General features: G+C 43.4%; 1 protein-coding gene across 2 annotated transcripts; it reads left to right on the plus strand.

Annotated features, from left to right (window-relative positions):
* The first annotated feature begins 3,359 nt into the window (after positions 1-3,359).
* sfmbt1 (Scm like with four mbt domains 1) lies at positions 3,360-26,182 on the plus strand. 2 transcript variants are annotated; one of them, XM_023805574.2, is made up of 22 exons: positions 3,360-3,483; positions 10,621-10,746; positions 12,868-12,962; positions 13,716-13,959; positions 16,886-16,974; positions 17,404-17,656; positions 17,904-18,001; positions 18,356-18,457; positions 18,629-18,788; positions 19,405-19,487; positions 20,430-20,556; positions 20,849-20,962; positions 21,187-21,229; positions 21,323-21,390; positions 21,553-21,692; positions 21,902-22,011; positions 22,146-22,321; positions 23,216-23,257; positions 23,579-23,754; positions 23,837-24,052; positions 24,170-24,298; positions 24,566-26,182. In XM_023805574.2, the coding sequence occupies exons 2-22, from the start codon at positions 10,698-10,700 to the stop codon at positions 24,704-24,706; spliced, it is 2,655 nt and encodes an 884-aa protein (XP_023661342.1). In that variant the 5' UTR covers positions 3,360-3,483; positions 10,621-10,697; the 3' UTR covers positions 24,707-26,182. The 2 variants fall into 2 exon arrangements, with proteins under 2 accessions (XP_023661342.1, XP_023661343.1); XM_023805575.2 differs by lacking the exon at positions 23,216-23,257.
* Positions 26,183-26,456: the final 274 nt, after the last annotated feature.

A 26,456-nucleotide genomic window follows, 5' to 3' on the forward strand; every position in this document is an offset into this window, starting at 1 on the left:
TGTGAACTGGGAGAACAGGTGCTGTGCAAGGCGATGCACGCGCGGTCCTGCTTGTTTGAAATAAATAAACTGCATAATGTGCAGCCAGCAGAGAAGATACGGGACAGCTGCTTGCGTTAGCATACCTGGGAGTGCACGGTGCTGGGGGCAGCAATTTACGGGACACCTAGCAGTCATCCGTTGGCCTATAGGTGGTGATAAGATCACGAGTTCATTTGTGGGCGATCCTGCAATTTGTAGCGATCTGAAGTCTGCCAGTTCTCCCGTCTTTATTAAGTTTCCCAAACCATGTCGTAGCCACTGACTTCGCAGTAGGTATTGAATAGTTATAAGTGGATCTATCTGAACAACCTGCATTAAAATTCACTTGGCTGGATGAAATACTATATTCAAAACAATAATGACACCCGGCCTATGTTTACAAAACAGTTTGAATTGTATAATATTTTGAACAAATGTGGCCAATTGCATTTTACACATAAGGCTTTTGATCTTATTAATGAGTGATTTGTATACGTGCAACCTTACATTTTAAGACAACGACAAAGAGATAGGCCTACTTTTTCTGCCAGACATATCCATTCATCTAACTAAAATGGTATTTCCATTAAAATGCCACGTTATTATACTGGCATATACACATATCCTTAATTTATTTTGGGGGATAGCCTGTTTAAATACTGCAGTTTCATTATTATTAATAGAACTAGCCTGAATAAAAATGTTCAGTTCTCAAGCATTATTGGCCTAAAAATAGTGACAATGTGAAATATAGGTTATTCGTAAAATGGACTATTCCATGTGCGAAAAACGAGATTTGGTTATGAATTAAATTATTTGTAAATAATCCTTTTATCACCTTATCCCCGCATATTGGTTACCCTGAATGATCGGAAATTGTTTGATTGAATGGAAATTCAGTCTCTAATTAATAATTAAAATGATACCATAAGTCACCTCCCACCTTAATTAACTTCAGTGATTCAGATATTTGGTCATTTTAATTAAGAAAAAAAGGCGTTTATGTATGCTTCACGATTTTACTAAGAGGTGCGGTTATTGTCTCACGACAACGGCAACAAAGCGGAGAAGTACCGCCGGCACGCAGCGCAGCCTCGAGTTTCCCGCCTCCCCCACCCCCAACACACAGTACTGCTCATGATGTGGTTGCCATGGAAACGGAACGGTCAGACCTACTTCCGCTAATATCTCTCCAACTGACAGTGTGCGGGACTCCATGAAAAAGAGTGGAGGGCTGCAGTCTTTGTAAGTGATAACGAAAAACAAATTATTAGATTAAGCACTAAATAAAAATGCATGGGTTATTTTGGAAATAATTAGACGCACAGCTGGGTCCAGGTTTATTATATGCAAAATATATCCCACGCAGTAATGGTTTCAGTAATAGTTCTATAATACCTGCAGAATGTACCATTTGGGTTATCACAAATGAATGTTAAAACCAATTACTCACATCATATGATAATGTTTGACACAAAAGTACAGTACATCAATGTCTTTATCAGAATTTGGCAAACAGTGAGAAGCAGTATGCTTCACTTAAATATTTCCATATAACAAAATATTGTGGTGTTCTTGTGCATGTAACTTGGAATGTTGGAACAGCTACTTTTAATGATTGAATATACATTGTTTTAAAATTGGACAGGTGACACAAAAATCGAGCTGCGAGTGAATGTGTGAGTATGCGTGCATGTGTGTGAAACTGACAGACACCCCATCTGAGCTGTAGGTTTGTGTGTGTGTGCGCTGTGTACCTTTGATATGAAAGAGAACCAGTTATGGCAGATTTTGATGTTTTGTTGTGTGTTTTATAACTAGCTTCTTATTGCTTTTCGCTTGATGTTTACATATTTAATTGTAACACACCCACAGTTATGTGCCGTGCACACCAAGACAACCTGTCTCCGTGTCTTTGAACCTGACCAGAAGTGGATACGCACATACGATCCAAATCGATTTCCGCGAGCCTGATGACTATTAAGTAATCATAGCCTATTTTCTAAGGCTGAATATAAAAAACTAAATAAAGCCCCCTCAAATTCACAAGGAAAACCCGACTTACTCCAAAAGTATTTTTACAACATATTCATCTATTCATGTTATTTGTCAACAAGTACGGACGTTCTTTTGCACGTTTGCATACGGTGCGTAACATAAGTCAAGTAGGCTAATGTTTTGTTTGTGCCTGTATAAATTTATAGACGTTCAGAATACTTATAATGGCTTTAAGTGATTAATGTTTGTATGTTACATTAAATCCCTCTTCAAAGTTTAATTTATGACATCTGATATGCAAAATGCACAAACCAACATGGTCAATAGTTACGCGCTCAATTTTTCCTTGTTTAAGTATGCAGTACGGATTCTTAAAGCATAGTTGACCTGTACGACAAAAACGTAATGAATCGAAGGTTCTAGAGCAGGGAAAAAACGAGCGATTATAGTGAAAACGAAACACGAATAGGATCTTCGAGACACGTGTTATGCTCGACCCACATTTTCGTGTTTGAATAGTTAATCCCTATAGTCTGCAAGCGCGCCGTAATTGCATATGACCTGTGTGTAATTGTGAGTGTGTGTAATATATATATATATATATATATATATATATATATATATATATATATATACCGTATTCACAAGCGATGTAGTACAATGGGGAAAATATTACTGGCGTATATCATCCATTATGATGATTATAGAGAACATTTGTACATTATTGCTATTATTCACGAATTGCACCATGAGAAACGAAAGCACTTAAGTCATGCGCACACTCGCCTAATTTAGGCTGTATTGGACAAAATGAATTTTAAGTTGCTCGTTTTATGACTTTTCTAAAGATTTATTTTCAAATATTCCGGGAGAGGCTGGCCAATGCGGAATTGAAACCAGAACTTAATGACAATAATAATAATAAATGAAAAAACAAAAAACAGAAAGGAAAAAAGGAACAAAACGCCTTGCAATATTTTTATTCACCAAAGAAATAATACTTTACATGTAAAATGTTGTTCTCTGACTAGACAATCTTAATTATATCGTGCAACACAAGTATGTGTTAAAATTACGGTGGATCTTGCATTTGTTCTTAGTAGAGCAATGCACTTGACGTGTGCTTTAGGAATAAACGACACTGAAAGACAGTGCACTTGTTTTTTTGTTTTTTTTTACTTCAAAATACATATATGCCCTGCCACAAGCAGTGGGCATCTTTTTCCCTTTGTTTAAATATGGCTTACTGATTTGCTGTTTTATTGTGCGTAATTGGACGTAAGGAAGTCCTGCTCTGCCGCGCGAAGCGGAGTGTGTTCCTGGCAGCCCCAGTTTCGGAAAGTGGCTGTGTATTAGAGGTTGCCCATGCGCAGTGACGAATTGTGCCATATTGAAACGAGGCAGTCATCGGCGAGGCGAGCGGAGATACAGCATCTGAAATCTACTTGGAAAAACTCAGAGCAGGTCAGACACGCGTCGGAGACGTAATTATTTCACTAGATCACAATACGTGCTAACTGGCGAAAGCGATCTTTAGCGTTTTTTTTGAGCGTCGCGTCTTTTTCCCCCCGTTCATAAATTAACGATGTTTGGGGTTTAAGCGAGAACAAGCGCCCCTATCGCCAAAAGCAGGAGCTCTGACGTTGTAGTAAGTTGGTCATAAGCGCTAACTGTGAGCGGTGTACCGGGGGGACTCCCCATCCAGCCGCCGCAGCCGCTCCCGGCAGTTTCTCGGGTTGCGATGCACGAACAGTCATGTGGGAAAAAAAATCATAAAAAACGCCAGTCGTTGAATACGCGACCATTTTTTCTTTTAATCGCTTCGTGCACGTTGCTTGTAGGAATATTATGGTGTGAAAGTTGCGCGATCGCTGTCTGTGTAGCTGCTGTATGGCACTGAAATCAAGCAGCCGCATTTACGCTGTTACACCCCGAATGTGTCATTATTTACCAGCGACTGGATGGTTTCTGTTTTTCCAAATTTGTATTCAATTTTACTTTAAATCCTCCGAAATAATTTGATAAACGGAGTGCGGCCAACCAGCTACGCTGCCTACTAGCACGTCTGGGTGACGAATAGAATAAATTCCATAGTATTTCACTTACTGGCATTTCGGGTCGAGTAGTTTGTTGACTACTAATGATTTAACTTTTGATATCACACCTGCTACGTATGCACTCTGTGCGTGTTATGCAGAAGCACCGACAGCCAACATGAAATAACTTTATCTTATGTTGTACTAGCATTAAAATGGCGGCGTAAGATATTATTTTGATAGTTTATCGCTGAGAATAGTGTGTGTTGAGATTAGCGCACCGTGTCAAGATCTTATCATCGTGTCTTGTCGATTCGTGCAGCCTTTGAGAGCCAGTAAACTTCTTAGGGACGAGACAGTATCCTGCGGTAATTACCGATAGAATCAAGCGCTTTTCCTGTAAAATTATACAAACACTTGACACAATGCCATGTCATTAATAAAGGAATTAATAGTTTATAAGAATAATCGTTGTTTCTTCATCGTTACAGTTAATATTAGGTTATTAAGTGAACGTTCGGTAATTTCGGATTGTATGCATTTTTGGATCTTACTGTCATGTTACTGTGTTGAATCGACATGTTCACTCCTTGGGCGGAGGACAGATTTGGTAGGACGTTAATTAGGGCAGTAATTTGGATCGTCTATCTGCGTCGGGTCCTGCTTCACTACAGCTCAGCAAACTCCGTGCAAAGTTCGTCAGTATTTATTGCACCGAGATAACAGACATTTTCACGAGCTGCGAGTTGAACAAAAAAGATTAAGATTACAAAAAAATTCGTAACGTATAACAAAACAAGATTTTACAATCTGTGAGCTAAAGGTTATATGTTTGGTTTGTTCCACTTGACACTCTTGGAGTCTGAAGAATCATCGAACAATTTCACTACTTTTCCCACAGTCTTAGATTCTCTGACACATTTCTGAATACCTTTTGACAGATTTTTAAAGTAATGATTAAACTTTAAAGAAATCAAAAATAACTTAAAATAGTGAACATTCTCTAATGTAAATATGATGTTTCTTTTTAGTGTATATCAACTGAAGAGTTAGATGACTGAATTATTGAATGATACTTATTAATATCAAAGTGCACTGCCTGGATGTGAAAAATTAACCAGATTCCGTTAATGGATTGAACTTCTAGTTCCATTGTACTGGTATTGCTCTTTTTTTTATGGCACTTATTAGTTACAGTATTCTGCATCATTATTTCTTATTGTCTCAATCAAATCTCATTAAAGTGGAACATAAGTCAGGACACTACATGTGCCAAGTTTGAGAATTGTGGCCTGGGTCACACGCGTGACTTGTATTTTGTGTGAAAAAAATTATTTTCTCTAAAATATTCCATCTTCATTTGTGTGCTTTTGTAGAAGTATGTGTTTCAAGTATTAGTTTTGTAGGCACTATGTTTACATATAGGGCGACATGGTGGTGCAGTGGTTAGCACTGTTGCCTCATGCCTCTCGGACCCGGGTTTGAGTCTCCGCCTGGGTCACATGTGTGTGGAGTTTGCATGTTCTCCCCGTGTCATTGTGGGGTTTCCTCCAGGTACTCCAGTTTCCCCCCAGTCCAAAGACATGCTGAGGCTAATTGGAGTTACTAAATTACCCATAGGTGTGCATGTGTGAGTGAATGGTGTGTGAGTGCACCCTGCGATGGGCTGGCCCCCTGTCCAGGGTTGTTCCCTGCCTCGTGCCCGTTGCTTCCGGGATAGGCTCTGGACCCCCCGTGACCCAATAGGATAAAGCAGGTAGGAAAATGAATGAATGAAAATAAATTAATGTTTACATATAGTTGAATTACAGTTGGCAGAATTATTTAGCATTTCCATGCAATTTTAAAGCATTATCTAAACCAGGGGTAGGCAGCCCTGATCCTGGTGTGCCGCTGTCCAACAGGTTTTCCATCCTACCTGGTCTCTGATGAACCACACCTGATCTCAGGCAGTAACTCATCAGATAGGCTGGAAAACCTGTTCGATACCAGCATTCTAGGATCAGGGTTACCTACCCCTGATCTAAACTAATTATTTGGAATATATTGTTTGGAGATACAGTTTACCTCTCTATCAATCCATATTGTTTTTAGTATTAGGTTACAATGTTAACCTATTCTAACTCTGTATGAATGCATGAAGGTGAATTGAGTTAACTGACTGTGGCAAAATTCAGTAGTTTAATGTGTTCACAATGGCCCGATTCTTTGGTAAGCAGCAATGTCTCAATGACTATAATGTAGCCTTAAGGTTACTAGAATGCTTACACTTCTCATAAACTTTAGGCTGAACAGTTGGCATCCATTTTGATCAGAATATTAGCAGTTAGAATATCAGGAAGTTCGTCACACAGGGAAACTTCAAAATCAAATCCGTAAATGAATAAGTGCTTTCAGAAAATCCCCCACCTTTCGTAGATTCTTTTAGGAACTTCTCCTTCATGCTGAAAATCATTTAAGCTCACTGTCTTAGATTTGCTGATCACACATATATTTTCTGATGTTTTAGATAAAGTGGATTTGGTGTTACTGCATAAGGCTGTTTAGCCTACCTGTCATTCCACTCCTTCCATATAAATCATACTGTCCTCCCTTCTTAATGAAACTAAGTTTTGTCTGGTTCTCTTTTTGGTGAACCTGAGTAAACAAGCTGTTCCTCACCTGTGACACATTGCTTATTCATCATACCATAGTTATATCTTATCATGTCAGATGTAACTTGGTTAACTGTTCGATGTTAACCTAACCATACCTAATTGTAAATGCAGTCCTTCACACATCACTTGGCATGATGTTTGACCATTTATGCTAATGTCCTGAGAAAAAACAAGGTTTCAAAGAAAAAAACTTGACTCTTGGTCACAAAAATCAGTTAAATAGGCAGGCCCCAGGTAAAGAGAGCCTGACATACGGACAACTCATACTTATGAATGGACTATCATAAAGCCTATTATATAAAAAATTCAGGTTTAATAAAATGGTTCATGATAGCGAACGCACACGCTACTTTGTGACGCTCGAGAAAACATTGTGTGGGTTCAGCAGTTCGTCTGCTCGAGGTACAGTACAGTGCCGTATGTGGATTTGTTAAATTACTGTATTCATTTTTTTATAATAATAATAATAATAATAATAATAATATACATTATAATTTTACCAACTTACTTTCAAGTTTGACTTAAAGACCGACTTGGTGATTGGATCTCGTTCGTAATCAGTCGACTGCCTGTATCTTTCCCTTGATATATGAGTTTAATTCCTTCCTTAAAATCAGGTCGAAAAGTTGAAATATTTATATATCAGGAAAACTATTATTGTTATACTAAGGGGGAAAATTGCTGCCCGATTCAGCTTAGCCATAGGTTCATTCAAAAAATAAACTTAAAAATATACAACCATTACAAAGGTTTTGCTGTCCATTGTAAAGAGTGTTATTCCAGTAAAACTAGCAAACTAGTGATACGAGTTCAAAAAACTGGTCCCATGGTGGTGAAGGGAGGGGGGACTGAGGCAGTCAGCTGGTATCGGGGGGGTGCGGAAAAGATTTCCTTTTGGAATTGGGCCACTTTCACACAAAATTTCAGACATTTGAAACTTGCATTCAAAAACACAGAGGTTGGATTCTGAGTCTTCTGCTTCAGATAAAGGAAAATCAAACATTGTGAATGGCGTGTATACCATTGCATGAGAGGCAGTGTATTAGCCATTTGTGGAATATTTTAAGATAAGAAGGAGATTTGCATATTGAAATCTGAGTAACTGCCGGTAACAGTTTTAATAGTAATATATATGCATTTCATGGGCAGAACGCAGGATTCTCTGCGGTTGTGAAATGTTTGATGGAATCGCCTGTTTGTCTGCATCTCCGTTCCTCCTTTTGTGTTTTCTGCAATCGGAATGGGGCCTAAGTTTTGAGCACAAAGAAAGTTTTCCTGATGTGGTTCTGTTGTTGTTTCTAATCCTGGCTCATTGTTTCGAGAGGATGGGTTGAATGAGAGGCTAGCAGAGACAAGCTGCCTGAGGCTCATTTCAATATTAATAAAGATATCAGCAGTGACAAAGACAGCCTGACAGAGAGCCTGAATGGAGCAGGTCTGAGCTTTACATGCAGCCTGTGACCACTGGCCTCTCTCCCTCCTCCCTCCTCTGCACGGGAGTGTGCTGTTGCATAAACACTCCGTCCCCCCCCCCCCTGCCTTTTTTTTTTTCTTTTTGTATTTACTTTTATTTTTACTGTGGTTGACGGGCAGTGTTTTACGTTTGTTCTGATGGCTGTGAGTTTTCTGTGAGTGAAAAATGGAGGTTGATGTGTCAGGGTATGATGGATTTGTATAGGGGAAATTCAAGAGAATGAGTGTCAGTCTAAAACCTTACGTAAGTCAAAATGTGCTCTTTCCGAAAGTGCTGGCATTAACTGTGGCCTGTGTCACAAATGTGCCTTTTTAAATCTAATAGTGTGACCCTAGTTTTTGAAGGGGGTGGGGTGCCTCCCTCTGGCTTTAGCTCTCGCTTTCCTATAAGAATGCCGGGGTCTCTCCTCTTTTTAGACAAGAGGTTTGGGCTGGGGTGACCCCTCCCCCCCCCCCCCTCTGGTTTTGGGTATTTCACGGGGTGCCTAAAGACCCCCCAGAGGGCTGAAATTAGCAGAAAATACGGACATGTTAGTTGAAGCTCTGGAAATGAGTCAGTGGTACCTAATCCTGTTCCTCTTACTCTTAGAGCAGGGGTACCGAACTGCAGTCCTGGGGGGCTGCGGCCCTGTATAGCTTAGTTCCTTCCCTGTTCCACCACAAATGATTCAGCTCAACAGCTATGTGGTAATTAGCACAAGAAGTTGAATCAGGGGAAACCCAAAAATGTGCAGGGCTCCGGCCCTCAAGGACTGGAGTCTGACACCTGTGTCTTAGAGGATGCTGGGAAATTGCAAAAATAAAAGGTATCACTTGTATTCAGGTGGTCATCAGCCCCCTGCTCACCTTCCTGTGTCGTCAGGCCCAGCCTTCTCTCCTAGCGTCCGTGCTCATCCATCCCGCCTTTGTTGGTTAAGTTGCTCGTAGCCCCTCAGATTTCGCTGGCCGCCTTTCCCCATGAATACTAAGCGTATGCTCGCCGCACCCCCTTTCCTCGGCCCGCCTGTTTTGTCTGCACACCCATGCTTCTGTCCCACAATGCTCAGCCCAGGCCTGGCGGGACCGTGCACCTGTTGCGTTTGTCTCCCCAACCCATGTCTGTGGCTCGCATTCTCTGTGGAGTCTTCCGCCCCCCTCCCCCAGGGAATTGAATTGAACTTGGAATTAGTTATTATTTCTATTATTTCTGTGGAAGCTCTGGGGGGGTACAAGTAGGAGTGTGACTGATGCAGGTAGCAAAATATGTTTTGACAAACTGACCTGCAGTTTGTAGGCTGCAGCTGGCAGCGAGATTCCCTCTCATTCTTTGGTATTTCCAGGTTCTTTATCTCTGCATTAATCCTGACCCTTCATCCCCTTTCAGCACTGCTCCTTGGCGACTGAAGCCCAGGGTCTAGGCTCTGGTTGCCACCTTCTCTGTTTAGACCATTTTCCCTGCTTCAACTCAAGCAGCCATTTGTGTATTTCAGAGCATCAGTCACATGACTATAAAAAACTACAGCTGTGGGTGACAACTTGACAGTTTGGCACTAGGGGCAGGTTTGTGTATAACACAGAGTTTTTAATTCCACCACAAAAGGATTAGAAAAAGGTTAATGGTGATAGAGTGTACCAGCATTCTTTTCTTGCTGGTTTGTAGTTGCCCCTTCTATCAGGCTAAAGTGCACGTGCATCCTGGGAGCGCCGATTACCCCGGCTGCCAGGTTAAGCGGAGCCTTCCTGTGCTTCTGTGCAGGCTGCTAAGCGGGTTCTTAATCCCCGCACTTTAGGAGATGGGCTGTCTGCTGATCGGGCCTGACAGTGAGAGCAGCATGTGTGCCACCTGTAACTGAGGGCCGGCCTGTTTCCGTAAAGCGGCCTGTTTCCGTAAAGCGGCCTGTTTCCGTAAAGCGGCCTGTTTCCGTAAAAGCGGCCTGTTACCGTAAAGCGGCCTGTTTCCGTAAAGTGGCCTGTTTCCGTAAAGCGGCCTGTTTCCGTAAAGCGGCCTGTTACCGCAAAGAATCCAAGGTGCTCTAGTCACGCAGGGTCAGGACGTGATTTCTTACCGATGACAGTAATTGACGCTGAAAGGGGGTCAGAAACCATGAACTGATCATGCAGCCTGAAAGGCTGGAAGGACACACCTACAGAAATGGCAAGACAAGACGAATGCTCCTTTAGCTCAACAAGTACAGCTGTAGTGTTAACAATGCAATGGTTATGGGCCCAAATCCTGAGGAGCGCATATAAATTGTAACCCTTTCCTCTACAGTGAGTGGCTTTGAATAAAAGTGTCAGATAAATGAATAAAATGTAAACATAAGGCAGGTGGAGGTTTACAGCCATGACTAACTCCGGTAACTTGTTGATTTCTCCTTCCAAACACCTGGAATGACCACAATGATTGGATGAAAGGAAAAATGCACCACTTCTTTGTTCCTCTTCCATCCCTGTAGCGGTCAGCTGTCTGTGAGCGCACTGCTGAGCCAGGTGTGAGGGGGAAGGGGGTGCCGCCAGGCCTGGAACAGTAAACATGACCACCAGGGGGCGGGCCACCATGAACCTTGAACTACTGGAGTCTGGTGAGTAAAGTAATTAGGGCTGTCGCTATCAGTCAAGTAATTTGACAATTCATCTGACCATTCATCGAGAAATTGTTTATATACATAATACAGACGCTCCTCTACTTACGACTGAAATACGTTCTGAACGGCCGTTCGTGACTTGAAATGTTCATAAGTCGTTATTCAACATCATTTTAAGGGCATACGCAAGTACAAAGAACTGGGATGCTGGGAGTACGCACGCTATGCTGCTGCGCGGTGGGAGTAGCGGCCAGGAGTCGTACTAGGCGGAACTGGCACGCAGAAAAAAAATTTGATGTTGCGGACAGGAAACAGGAGCCCAAAGAACACATTTTTGACTTTCAGTCCTCTTCGTTCGTATGCCTGAAAGTTCGTAAGTTGAAAGTTCATAAGTAGAGGAGCGTCTGTATAACATAATTACATTGTATTTGGCACTAGGCAGGAACCAACTAACCAGGGTGCACATTCAGTCTGACACATACGGTCAGTTTAGGCACTGCAGTTCACTGAAGTTGCACGTTTTTCAGCAGTGGAAGGATACGCCAAAAAGCCACACAAACACAGAGGAAACTTGCAAACTTAGCTGAACATGCAAACACACACAAATTCTCGGCTCTGTTCAAGCCATCAATAAGTTGTGTTAAAACATTTTTACTCTGTCATAGGAAACAAAAACTTTAGCAAGCTTTGCAATTTTAATGGTTGTTCCTTTTCAACATTATCTAGTTCTATGTATCTATGTTAAAAAACGAAAAATCAGTCTGAAGTTTTCCATTACTGCTTATGCATGAGCTCTGCACGGGCTCTCCAAGACAATCATAATCATTCCCGTCATTGCTGTTGGGCTCACAAAAATGAGTCAAGAGGATGAGTGAATGAGTGAAAAGCGAACAACTGGTTATGAAAAGACATTAATCTACCGATGTATGGAAATATTTTCTATTCTATGGAGACGATATTGAGCAAAGCAGGTGATTTGTCGGCATTGCTTTGTGTCTATTGGCACAGCTCACAGTGACACCAACTTATTTGCAGACTGTTGACAGGGAATGAGCTCTGTTTGTTTATATGGTCAATGTTTAACTCCTGAATATCTCAATGTGAACTTTTTCCAATATCATTCAGCCTCACAACACACAATATGTTCACGGAAAATAATTACTATTATATGGTTATTATGTACAATACCATGCAAGCAGCTAAGCTAACCGGGTAAGCTAACCTTCATTTTTGCAGATTATTTTAAGTACAGGATTCGTAGAAAGTAAATTAAGCAAAATGATTTAAGTCAAAGTGATGACAGACAGGCTAAGCTACTGCGAAAGGCTAAATGGCACATATCTGTGGCTAAGCTCACATTATTGGGCGAGTCTGTCAAACCTAAATGTCGTCTTTAAAGATAGAGTTGCGTTGCAGTCCCGCTGTAGTGATATTTAAGGTATGCTTTGCGATACTGAATTTGGAACCTCATCCTCTAAGCACCATCTTCCTTCTGTCATATTGTCGAGTAACCGAGAAGGAAAATTTGAATTTATGCTTTTTAATAGAGTCATGGACTTTAGCTGAGTAATTACCTGTTTCTGAAAACAGTGAATGCTGCCAGTGTTTTAGTGCAGTGCTCATTGGTGCTGCCCCCATAACACACCCCCCCCCCCGAACACATCCTTCTTATTTTGATCACCCAGTATAAGCGATTAAGCGTATATGACCATGTTTGCCAGATGAAGAGAGTGTGAATTCTTGTTCTCCTGTTCCCTCAACATGGTACTTTAAGCACAATCCACCATATATGCAATAAACACTAAGTAAAGCATTATAAAACAAAGCCTTCTTTAATACAATAAAGTCCAAGTTCATACGATAAAGGCAGACTGTATTATGTACTATATATGAGCAAAATAATAGTGGAGAACAAAGAGTGTCAGTCTTTGTTCAAGTTTTGGACTTTAAAGAGGGTGGTCTGGGCTGCTTGAGATATTAAGAACTACATTTGCTGTTTGCCTGCGTTTGTGTCTGAGTTTGGCTGAGTGTTTGCATGTGAGTGATGAGTTTTGAGATGGCACTGCTGCTCCTGGGATGAAAACCGACTTCTCTTGGGGGGGGTGGTGTCTGTTTTAGACCAGGGTTCCGGGCAGGATGACTCCGACTTCAACTGGGACGAGTACCTGGAGGAATGCGGCCTGTCGGCGGTGCCTCACCACGCCTTCAAGCATGTGAGTGGAGCGCCACGGCACCACGTGCTCACACAGGGGCCGTTTATAACGGCGTGTCAGGGCCACGCACAGCCTGATGGGGATGTTGCCCAGAAACTGCAGTCTTTGGCTGCCGTGCTTCATGCTAACTTCTGCCTTACTGGCTGCTCCAGGGCAGCTGGGCGGTGCAGTATGTTGGGGACCAGTAATGGAGAGCGGATTTCAGTAAGGGGCGGGCACAGCCTCGCAGAAAGGTCCCCCTTGCAGTTATGGGGGTTACACTCTCCATCTGAGAGAGCTGTATGCTGAAACTCCCTGGCCGCCAGCCAAGCCTAGCTAGATACCATCCAAATTGCACTTTTTACAAGATTCTGAGTGAATTACAGTATCACACTGCTGGAATTTGTAATACCACTTGGCAGAAATGAAAGGACCTTCCTAGCTCACGCTGCCGGATCTACCACTAGGATAAACAGATTAGGCTTTTGTGATAAACAAAGAGCTCGGTTAGTTTCCCCTAAATTTGTTTGTGAGCGACATATCTTTGTTGATTACCACAGCGAAGGACCTTACAAAGTTCTGTGGAGAAGTTTGAAAATAAACAGTCGTCAGGGATTCATGAATTGACAGGTTTATGTTGAGTTTTTGGTAAAACCAGTTAACTGTGCTCAGCACTCAAGCTTTCACTTGATTTTACACCTTGTTGTGTAGCATATCCGGGCATTACACAGGCGTTGTACTGCTCATGCTGTGGAACCTTTGCCCTCTCACCAGGTTGACCTAAGCCTGCACACAGGCCTCAGTCCCGGGATGAAGCTGGAGGTATGTGTACGAGGCGAGCCGAATGGCAGCTACTGGGTGGCCACCATAATCACCACCTGTGGCCAGCTACTGCTGCTGCGCTATGAGGGTTACCACGACGACCGCAGGGCGGACTTCTGGTGTGACATCATGACAGCAGATCTCCATCCTATTGGCTGGAGCAAGCAGCATGGCCGAATTATGAAACCACCCGAAGGTACAGACAAAGTTTCAGTTATTTTATTTAACCATAATTTCCATTATAGCCTTAATGAAGAAATGTGACGAGTAGGGATGGGTATCGAGAACCAGTACTGAATTGGTATCGGTTCTGGACTGGGCAATACCGATACTATCGATAAGCTCCTGGACAAACGGTGCCACTATCGGTATTTTTGCCGTTAATTCATTCTAAGAGCGCTTTTCTACTGCACCAAGTACCATACTTTTGGTACTTAAAGAATGTGTTGATTTTCCACTGGTGTAAAAACTGGTACCGGCACTGAATAACATCAACACAGGGCGGGGTATTTTGTACTGAATTTGAAAAAAAGGCTACATTAAATTAGATGGCTGGACAGTGTGTGATATTAATATCAGATGCACATGTAATTCTTACATCGCTAGTCAGGCTTTTGTTTACTTTCAGTTCTGTACGTTCAATATAGAGTAGGGAGTTTGTTTCGTTAAAACATTTTTACTTTTCATAGGAAAAAAACTTAGCTTTGCAATTTTAATTATTATTCCTATTATAGATGATCTAGTATAGGTTTAAAAATCAGTTTAAAGTTTACCTCTGCTTTTGTATAAGAGTTGCATGTGTTCTTCGAGACAATCAATCATTTCCTTCCTTGCTATTTAAATCACTCCTAGATGGATTTGTGAGAAATTTATGTCAAACTCCTTTTTGCTTTATAAATACCCCAATAATTATTACAACAAAATACTGTGCCGCCCTAGTATATTATACAAAGTACTTTATTTGTCCTTATTCTCTGACTTCGCAACTTTCTTCAAGACTGAGGTTGTATTGTGTTTCAGAGGCAGGGGTATTTGCATAAACAATCAACAAAGAAAGCATTTCAAGTCCCTCCTCAAAGTACCAAAAAAGTATCCCAGTTTAGCAGTTTCGGTACTGGAACTTTTGGTACTGGTGCGCGACCGGTCAATGGAAGCCAACAGAAAAGGGAAAGTACAGAAAGTACCGTACCATAAGTACCATAAGTACTGTACCTGTTGCAGTGGAAAAGTGCCCTAACATATAGTAACGAATAAAAACATATTGCATTCAATAATACTTGAACATTTTGGGGTTGTAATTTAATGTGAATGTACATTTAAACATTGAATATTTCAATTGACAATATTTCTATTGTAAATTCATTGGGAAAATAATCAATGCAAAAATATTTGTTCCAAAATATACAGTTTATTAAGTTAATTTTTATAGTTTTGTCACCTGAATTCAGCTCATTTACTTTCGCCGCAAAATAAATTTCAAGGCAACAAATTCAGTTGTAAACACTCAATGTGTATTTATGTCATCTTCATAATTCAAGAGGTAATATTCAGTCCCTTTGTTTTCGCTTTGCAAATACGCTGCCAAAATTTCAGTGGTTTAAAATACGGTCTGAAATTCAATCCTCTACATCCGGGACTAGCAGGATAGTGAAGCAGCACTACAGGAATACAGGAAAGTAATTTTGCTAAAAAAATTATGTTAAAATAACTGTTAAATCTCTTCACATTGTGTCATGTCTGTTTTTTGCACCACATTATAGAGAGTATCTATAATCAGTATAAAAGAGTATCGATAAGCAGTATCGGTATCGATGTCTGTATCAATAAAATCCTAATGATACCCATCCCTAGTGACGAGTATCTTTTACTATAGATATTTCCTTTTTGTGGATGTGAACATTTTCTCATAGAACCTAATTATGATTCATAATAAATAAATCACCACAGAGATTTTTCAGTCTCCCTGGCACACTTGCATTGAGCAAATACAGTTGCCCATCTGTAGTCAGTCCAACAATTCCCTTCTACCCAGAACACCAAATGATAACTGTAAAAAAAAAAAATGTAAATGTGAACACGGTTTTGTTGTATCGTCAGTGGGAATGTGAAAAATAGGGATATAATTGCTAAGCTGGCTTTGCTCTTAGCTCTTACATTTAATTCATAAACAGCACGGCAAGCAGGCACTAGCTACCTCACTGTATGGCGGCCAAATCCTTCGTATTCCTGGCTAATTTTCAGTGCTACAGTAGAATCTTTGATGCTCTTTTGCTGCTTTTTTTAGAGTTAGGTGTTTGTAGACTTTATCAGCTTTAAAGGGTTTTGGGTGAACCTATGTGGCGTGAAAACCATCTCAGTTCCCGTAGTGAGAAAAACAAGCTTTCAGCTTTGATCCAGCTTCCCTGTTAGCAATGTTCTGCTTCACAGAAGTAGCCCTCACGTTTGAAGTCTTGGATTTTAAACTAATTTTTATTGGCTTGTTTCTTGATACCTCTCGGTTGAATATGGTGACAGTTGGTTTGTTTTACATTTCGGTCACACATTTCATGCTGCGTGAAACTGTCTCTGCTCACACCAGGACTAAGGGTGTGTAAACCTGCAAAAGTTGGCGATACATTTTCAGATACAGTTAGCTAGCTGTAAGTCTCCCTTTCTTCCACCCCCATGTGACATTGCGTGCTGTTTTGACCAGAGCAAGTTTTACAGGAGTTACCCTGGATGACATTAAATCATTAGTCAGGATGCTTTGGTGGTTTTTGCAAACTGGACACTAAAATTTTAGCCATATGTGAACAAGGATGTTGACAACGGTTGTCTGCAACTAAAAATTATATGCCAATGCAACAATGTCAGCTTCACTCACACGTAGCACCTGTGTGACGTGTCTCCCTCCATCTGCAGTATAAGGTGAGTCGTGGGCCTTGTATGGCCAAGAACTTTCCCCGTTCTCAGAGCTGGGCATCTGCTCAGGCTCCAAGCACATTTGCAGTTTGTAGTTTCCTCATCGCCCTCTAGCTGAAAACCAGAGTCACTGATGCCTTGAATCAGGTGTTGCTGTTTATTAGCTGCACTCGCGGGCTGCTGAGCTCTTACCCTTCAGCCCTCCCCCATCATTCTCCTAGGTGTGCGAGAGAAGCATGAGAACTGGGAAGCTCTCCTGGAGGATGGCCTACTGGAATCCTGTAGTGCACCGGCCAACCTACTGGAAGGGGTGAGTGAGTGAGTGAGTGGGTGAATAGGTGAGTGAGTGAGTGAGTGAGTGAGTAAATAGACGAGTGAGTAAATAGGTGAGTGAGTGGGTGAATAGGTGGAGGCTTTATACACAAATTAGATGAAAGTGTCCGGATTGTACTGATAAATTCTTCATCCATCCGTTCTGTACCTGCTTATGGAGTTCTGGGTCTGGGAGGCGGTTAATGGAGCCCATCTTAGACATCAGAGGTTACGAGGCTAGAGAAGACCATGGTGTAAATGGCAGGCCATTGCAGGGTGCACATGCACATGATCATGCACTATTAGCGGAAACCAGAGTACTCACAGGAAGCCGCTGCCGCACATACACTGTGGGGGGGGGGGGCTTTGAATAGCGGCGGTGCTATCTGGTGAGCCACAGCATCACCTTAAGTTATCTCTCTCTTAGCCGCACCGTGGGAAGAATCTGTTGGACCTCCTGTGCCCGGGTACGAGTGTGGAGCTTCAGGACAGCGAGGATCCTGGAGTGGCCTGGGGGGCAGTGATTGAGGAGAATGTAGGGGGGCGCCTGCGCCTGCTGTACGCAGGAGCCGAGGGGCTACCCCAAACGCTTGCCAAGCACTGGGTCTTCTACCTGCACCCATTCCTGCACCCTCCTGGCTGGGCACTGGAAAGTGGCTGTACACTTGCCCCCCCTGCTGGTGGGCATCACATTTACTTAAAATAATATTCAAACGTGATCTTCTACTGTAAACATTTCCTTTATAATGTGATTATAGCTAGACTCTGGCAAACGTATTTTGTGGGTATCTTGATTGTTGCTAATTTGAAATGATGGCAAAAGGTGACCATCACCCTTCTGCTCTCACCCTGTGTGAAACATGTCACTGCAATTGTATACGCTGCTCTGACTCGGTTTCTCTGTCCGTGTCCGCGTTTGTGCTTCAGCGATACGTGTTTTGCGGAGTGAGGCGGAGTGGGGTGAAGTCCGACAGGGAATTAGCTGCCAGGCCACCGAGGAGACCGTCCCTGAAGACTTATTCAAGGTACTCATCTGAGGCCATGAGCTGCATAAAATATGTCTTCTCACTGTTTGTTTCTCTGCATCCAGCTCCTGAATAGTCACAGCACAGGAAATAAAGTAGATTGTAGCTTGGTGATGTTTGTTAAAGTCAGCTGGATTTCACCCAGCCAACTGGAATCGAGGTCTCGGTCACTTTTAACTACTGTTGCAAAGGTTCGGTCATTGTTGGCCATTAAGTAGGATTTGACTGGTCAGCACCTACCTATAAAATGCTGTTTGATCTCTTCCGCCTTGCTTTTCCGCAATAAAATTGGCTGTTGACATCAGAGGAGTAAGTTGACCTGATGTAGCCCAAAGCATCCCTGTCTGTGCTTAGGACAAGCCCACAGTCTCCACTCACTGCTTCAGTGAAGGCATGAAACTGGAAGCTGTTAATCCCGCTGCTCCCTTCTGCATAAGCCCCGCTACCGTCACCAAGGTAACCCTGCGCTGTCTGCCCGAGGCCCTATTCTGAGAAGCATGCCAGTTGTATAATATATCACGTGTCAATAGATCATCGAGTTCCTTACAGCATTAAATCTTAATAAGAGCATTGTATGTGTTTTATATGAAACGCTGTTGCCGATGGTGACTGACCGTGCCTCGCCAGGTGTTCAGTGATCAGTACTTCCTGGTGGAGATGGACGTCCTGCAGGGCAGCGCGGTGTGCAGGGGGGGCAGCCGCCCCTTTGTGTGTCACAGCGACAGCTCTGGCATCTTCCCTGCCCAGTGGAGCCTCAAAAACGGGGTGCCGCTCAGCCCGCCGCCAGGTCACTGACTCCGCCCTCTGTAGCCAGTTTAATGTGCGTTGCGTAATAAATGAAAACAAACCACTGCTTTTATTTCCATGTGCACAACAGGGACAAGTGCTTTTTCTGCTCATGAAATGACTGTCTGCCTGTGTCTTTCTTGGTCTGCCTGTGTCTGTGTCTTTCCTGGTCTGCCACTGTCTTTCCTGGGCTGTCTGTGTCTGCCTGTGTCTCTCCTGGTCTGCCTGTGTCTGCCTGTGTTTTTCCTGGGCTGCCTGTCTCTATCTTTCCTGGTCTGCCTCTGTCTTTCCTGGTCTGTCTGTGTCTGCCTGTGTCTCTCTTGGTCACCTGTGTCTCTCCTGGTCTGCCTGTATCTGTCTGTGTTTTTCCTGGCCTGCCACTGTCTTTCCTGGGCTGTCTGTGTCTGCCTGTGTCTCTCCTGGTCTGCCTGTGTCTGTCTGTGTTTTTCCTGGCCTGCCTGTCTCTGTCTTTCCTGGTCTGTCTGTGTCTGCCTGTGTCTCACCTGGTCCGCCTGTGTCTCTCCTGGTCTGCCTCTATCTACCTGTGTCTTTCCTGGTGTTGTCCGTGTCTGCTGGTGTCTTTCCTGCCCTGTGTATGTGCGTACCTGTGCTCACAGGATACCAGGGCCAGGACTTCGACTGGGCCGACTACCTGAAGCAGTGCGAGGCAGAGGCTGCACCCCAGCACTGCTTTGCCCCAGTGAGTAATCTCAGACTGAGGAGCAGTGTGCTGGCTTCCTGTATGACACACACTCCTTCTGCAAAGCCGCTCCGCCGCGCCTCACAGATACCGCCTTGTGCTGTCCAAAGTGCTTTCGCACTTAATCAGCAGAGGCTTAAGTAAGCAATTTGCTAAATGTTTGTATTCATTCTCTGCCAGCACCTGTAGCACAGGGCAGACCGAAAGCATTCACAGGCTGGTCTCTTGTCACAGCTTAGGACACATTTTTTTTTGGGTAACTCGTGCTTTTGTTCTATTGTGAGCGGCATCACTCATGCTCACAGTTGATAGGTATGCATCATGTTGCACATTTCCAGTCCTTGATGAGTTTGCAGTGGTACAGTTTGCTGCCGCATTAGCCCGTGAACATAGCCCGTCGCGGTGGTCAGAGGAGATCAGCAAATACTTTTTTTTTTTTTGCTTTCAGATTAGCGGCTATAAACACTGATTGTGGTTTACCTTCGCCCTTAACCACAATTGAGGAAAATAGCTGCAGAAATCAGCGCGACCAAATCTCCTGCTCTTTGCTTCTGTTTTTACTTTGCAACTTCCAGCTGAATTTAATAAGTGATCAGCGGATGACTCAGGCAGCCGAACATATTTTTGGAGAGGCAGAGCCAATGCAATGGTAGTTTAAATTAAACAGCATTATGTAATGGCAGTAAGCAGCAGTTATCAGGAAAACAATAACAACAGACTGGTTGTCACATATGTGATGTTGCATCATGTTTGTAGAGTGTAATTTACTGTTTAGCAGCTTTCTGAGGCTTTTATAGCTGAAACGCAGAAGGATTTGAAAGGCTGAAGCTCAGACGGATCACTTTGCTCATTTCACTTTTTAACCTTTACTTAAAAATATGGATCCTCTGCAGTCACCATGTGTGTCAGTGTTTAAACTGCTGTTGTATTCATGCCCTGTAGGAGCTGCGTGACCATGACTTTGTGGCGTCCATGAAGCTGGAGGCGGTGAACCCGCTCTCCCCCGAGCACATCCACGTGGCAACTGTCACCAGGGTCCGGGGGCAGCACATCTGGCTGCATCTGGAAGGTGGGGGGGGGGGGGAGTGCAACTGAGACGCTGGAGGAGAATCGAGATGTTACACATCTGTGTACTATCGAGCCCTGGAGGGTTTTCTGTTAATTTTGTGCACACAATATACTCAATTATGAGCATAATTTTCCTTAACGTGGCCACAGAATACTAAATTGAGGTCACAAAATCCCCTCAAAATTTTTTTAAGAACAACCGTTTGCGCTGCCTCCAGGTTTCCATAGAATTCATTATTGAAAATGTCTTGGTTACTGACAGCCTCACCCCTGGCTCTGCTTTGTGCCTCCAGGGGTGAAGCAGTCCATCCCAGAGGTCATCACGCATGTCAATTCCATGGACATCTTTCCTGTCAGCTGGTGTGAGACCAATGGCTACGTCCTCAGACACCCCAGTAAACCTCAAGGTGGGTGGGTCACACCAGGGTTGTTTCCCCCAACATGGATGTAAAGATCAATTTATTAATGTTTTGGTCCTGTTATGTATGCTCATTGCCAACTTTCCCGCACAGAAGCAAGTGTTCCTCTACCAGCTGGTAACATGTAAAGCTGCACCTGTCATGTTTCGTCGTTTTTTACTCTCCATCCAAACAGGTGGATTTCAGTTCTTGTTTCTGTTTTATGTTTTCAGTTCAGAAGCAGAGGCGGGTTGCAGTGGTACAGCCGGAAAAGCAGTAGGTATCTCGGGGAAAAGAAAAAAACTGTGAACAGCAAGCGATTTATGTTGGGGGGGGAAAAAACTGACCTGTTGTATGTTAACCCTGCAGCCGGACTCCAACCAGAGCCACGCCCACCGATGCCCTGAAACAACAGGAAAACAACCAATCAGAGAGCGGTGAGTGCCGTGTCCCTGGTGACCAGCACCTCTGAATAAGTCCCTATTGTACATTTCTCCCCATTGCTGTAGGCAGTATTATCTGCATTCCCGAGTAAATTTCTGTGTATTTGAGGATCATATGTAATTTGCATTCTAATCCCGTACCTGCTGACCCCGCAGGACAAAGCAACGGAAAATACTCCTGCCCCAAGATCTACTTCAACCACCGCTGTTTCTCCGGGCCGTACCTGAACAAGGGCCGCATAGCAGAGCTGCCGCAGTGTGTTGGGCCTGGCAGCTGTGTTCTGGTCTTAAAAGAGGTGCGATCTCAGCCAGGCTGAAGGCAGAGGCTGCTCTGCGTGACTCGATGACTCCAGAGAAACGTTACTCTGCCTCCGAGCCGCCCTCTCTCTCTCTCTCTCTCTCTCTCTCCTGCTCGCTCGCTCTCTGTCTCTCGCTCGCTCTCTCTCCGTCTCGTCTCCCTCATCTCTGCACGATCTTCAGACGCCCACCTGTCCTTCCTCCCCAGGTGCTGACGCTCCTGATCAATGCGGCCTACAAGCCGAGCCGGGTCCTGCGGGAGCTGCAGCTGGATGAGGAGTCTCGCTGGCAGGGCCACGGGGAGACGCTCAAAGCCAAGTCAGTGCCGCTAACGGGGGACCCGGAGCGCCGCATGCTGCCGTGTCATATCGCAATGTGGCGAAATAATTATACACTGGGCTGAGGCTTCACCTGGTCTGCCTTAACGCACGTCACGTGCTCCCGACTCGTAGGTACAAGGGCAAGAGCTATCGAGCCACGGTGGAGATTGTGCGAACGGCAGATCAAGTGGCAGAGTTTTGTAGGAAGACCTGCATCAAGCTTGAGTGTTGCCCCAACCTGTTTGGGCCGCGCATGGTTCTGGAGCGCTGCTCAGAAAATTGCTCCATCCTCACCAAGACCAAGTACAGTGAGTGGCTCGCCGTCTGCCCTCGCCCAGTGTGTCTCTCTCTTCTTATCACGAGCTGCTGGGCATCTTATAATCATTTGGCTTTTTCTTGAAAGCAAATTAGCAAGCCGCTCGTTATCAGTTTACCCGAAATGGAAGTAATTCTCATCACAAAGAGATTCATATCTCCATCCAGGTTCCATGCATCTTTCTTATGTATTAATAACATGCTGTGATATCAAAATCACCAGATCTTGGTTTATGGCATGTGGAAGCCAGGCTAAAATTCACAAAGATGTAGCCAAATATGACTGAGGGGTTAATCGCAGATCTCCATTAAAATGTTGCCATTTTAAAGTAACAATGTCTTTAAAATGGCTTTGAAGCTTGTTATCCACAGTGAAGTTAAGGCAGCAGATTTGCAGTCATCAAAGTCAAAGTATCTATTATCATCTTTAGCTGTAGGATCTAGGGGTCATACACCGAGATGAAATTACAATCTCGTTGGTCGTTGGTCTTATTGCTGTGTGTGTTTTTTGGGAAAAGCTTGTTTGATCTTTAAAAATATCTGATTTTCCCCAGGGAAAATAATGTAGTGTTGGATTATTGTAGAAAGACCATTTTAGAGCTTTATTAATTAGATGGACATGGGCTCATAAACGAGTTTGCTGAATTCAACAGGCTCCCCCTTGTGGTGGTTTACTGTAATACTGTTGAATAAGGTTCTTACTCTAGTGTGAGCATCCATCCTCAAACTTCTTATCCTGGTCAGGATAGTGAAGGGACTGAACACAAGGCTGGAGTACATCCTGAACAGGATGCCAGTCTGTCACAGGGCACATACATATGGGCATTCACACTCTATGGACCATTTCGAGCCACCAGTCATACTAACTGCGTGTCGTTGCACTACAGGGGAAACCGGAGAACTCAGGGGAATCCCCCACCCATGGAAATGTGAGCAAAGCCTGCCACCCTCTGAACTAGCCACAGTGTAAAATATCCAGTGACGGATCATGCGAGATAACAGCATTAGCAACCTTCACATATAACTGCTTATAATGCACAGGCAAGAATAATGCAGAAATTGCAGGCGAGGCAGAAATTCTGTACGGATAACTAGGTTTCATTTCACTTTAAACACATATCATTGTACTGGCTGATTGAAACACAGGTGGTCTCTGTTCTCAGAAGTGTGACCATCAGTCTCAGTCATCAACTGGTTTAGCGTAACACCTGTTCGTGGCGGGATGTGACAGGTGTGCATGTGTTCCACAGCCCATTACTACGGCAAAAAGAAAAGCAAGCGGATTGGCCGACCCCCGGGGGGCCACACGAACCTGGAGGGCGGCATGAAGAGGACGGGAAAGAGGAGGAAGAGGAGGAAGCACTTCTTCGTTCACAAGAAGAAACGATCAAGCTCCCTGGATAACACCCCTGCCGGCTCACCCCAGGTATGTCGAACATCGAACATGTGACTCCTCGGTAGATAGAGAGTCAGCTGATTCCCGACTCTCTCACTTTTCTCATCCTCAGGGCAGCGGTGATGAAGAAGACCTGGATGAGGAAGACTCCCTGAGCGAGGACTCGGGCTCAGAACTGCAAGACGAGCTGCTGGATGACTCGGAACACTCCGAGAAGAAATCGCAGCCTCCCTCGCCAACGCCCAATGAGACGGTCCGAACCCGTCGCAGGCGCAAGGCCCGTTCGTCCTCCTACTCCGACGATGAAAACCGGCCCCCCTCCCCAAAGGTTAGCGAACAGACGCCCTGCAGGGTGTGAACCCTCCGTGAGAAGCCTGGCTCCTTGAGAATTGCGAATTGGCTGCATCTGCTTTAGGCTGATCTTACCGAATCGATCCGCTCTCAGACGCAGCGGGGAGACGCACCAGAGAAGCTGCGGCTGGACAGCAGCCCCCTGGAGTGGAGCGTGGCGGACGTGGTGCGCTTCATCAGGACCACGGACTGTGCCGCCCTGGCACGCATCTTCCTGGACCAGGTAGTGCAGGAAACACACCAAAAAATGCGACATTATGTGCATGTACCTGTTAGTCGCTTGGTTGAAGCTTGCAGCCAGCACTTTTTTTGTTATGTTATTCATTTGTACGGCTGCATCTTTCATGCAAACAAACTTGTGATTCCTGGACAGCCTTCAGGTTACCGGTCTGAGTCATTCACGCCCCCTGCTGGCCCATGGAAAGAACTGTCTGTTTATGTAGTGTTTATTTTTCTAAATTTACAGCTGAATCCACATTTGTATTTCTAGGAGATTGACGGACAGGCCCTTCTCCTCCTGACACTACCCACCGTACAGGAGTGCATGGGTCTTAAGCTGGGACCGTCCATCAAGTTGTGCCACCATATCGAAAGGGTGAAACTGGCCTTCTACCAGCAGTTTGCTAGCTGAGATTACTGGAGCGAGTGGGAGGATTAGCTCAGACTGTCGGCCAGGAGTGGCGAAGTGTTTTCACCGCTCTACAGACTACAGCGTACATGCACTGGAGCTGCGCACTTGCAGCTAAGGTCACTTTCATCCATGGCGTCGTGGATTCGCGAGCAGAGTGGGCGTGGCCGTAAGGTATCTTTCTGTCTGCAGTATGAAGCCTCTTGTATCAGGCTTTTCTCTGTTTGGTGCGAGCAGCTGATGGCTTCTAATCAGCAGTCAGTTTTTTATTATTATTTATACAGGCACTGCAGGTGTGGATTTCATATTTATTTTATGTTTAATCAGCTTTGAAGTGTGAAAAATAAATAAAATGCAAAAAGCCAAGCACAAAAGCGTACGCTGAAGCAGGTAATATATTCCTGTGAAGGGAAGATCTTTGGTTTGTTTTTTTCTTCAAATCTGTATGTATTTGTTTGTCACTGTAAATATATATGCATTGTACATTTAAGCCGATATTTAATGGTAGAAACAAATTCAGTTTGTGTTGCAGCATGAATGTGATTTCACACTTGAAACATTTTAAATCCACTGTTACTATAGTGGCAACAGTCGGTTATCAGGGTACACAGCAGAAAGGTCGGTGGTGCTTAGCACTGAATTCTGGGAAAATGAGTTGAATTCTGAAAGCATTCATCGTGCTCATGCCTTACATTGTGAAATGCTACTGGCTTTGGAGAATAATCCAAGGGATTGTTTTTGCAGACTGAACAAATCTCATATGAAAAAGCAAAGGTGAATTTTGTATGTAGTACCTTTTACTCTGACCCAAACTTTTGTAAAATGCCAGTATATTATTTTAAAGAAAAAGCAATATGAATCATAATTAGCACAACTTATCTGTTGATACTTATTGGTCTTTTTTAAACACCCAACTGTGCAATATTTTAACAATTGGAATGTTTATGTTAACAGGCGTGGGATTTACTGGCTTCAGCTTTAGGTGTAACATTAATTTTCACAAAGTGACATATTTCTTTGTGTCCAGTCAGAGGGTTAATGGATTTTCTCCTACAGGCAACAACTTATACTGTTAACCTGATTAACTTGAAATGAGATGCCCTGCAGAAGCAGGAAAGGGCAGAAAGTCACATATTTGTTTTTATTCAGGTAAAAGTGATGCAGAAATTGTAAATAACTTCACAGTAGGCAATGTCTTATGTTGTATTATTTTTTTGTATGGATACCTTTAATATGTTATTTTTTGTTTGTTCTTTTTACAGTAACGTGTTTTAAAAAGTCATTGAACAATCTCATTTTTCTTGCATGTTCCTTTTTCCTGTTCTAATGTTTAAGGGTGGGAAGAAATCCAAGTAATTAAAACAAAAAAACTGATTGTTGATTTATTGATCTGTATGTAAATTAAATTGTATATACGTTTGTGGAATATGATTGCTATTTAAAACCAAAACGATGATAAATAAACCACATTTTCATTAATCAATCTTTATATTTTGATATTGTTTTGGGTCATTTACTGCACAGATCTTGTGGCGACGTTCCGCTAGTTATGTAATGGAATATAAGCATATGTGTCATAATTTTCTTCACCTAAAGAAGGGGTCCACATGTGCAACTTAAAGACAAATTAAGAATTGCCGTTAAATCGAGGAGGATATTTAACTTAAACACGGAGATGTTCTTTTTTTATTTTATTGTTTACATTAACCCCATAATATTGAGATACTCGGTTCAGTTTTTTTCTTCCAAATGT

The sequence above is a fragment of the Paramormyrops kingsleyae genome, chromosome 6 (assembly GCF_048594095.1).
Source record: "Paramormyrops kingsleyae isolate MSU_618 chromosome 6, PKINGS_0.4, whole genome shotgun sequence".
Taxonomy (NCBI): domain Eukaryota; kingdom Metazoa; phylum Chordata; class Actinopteri; order Osteoglossiformes; family Mormyridae; genus Paramormyrops; species Paramormyrops kingsleyae.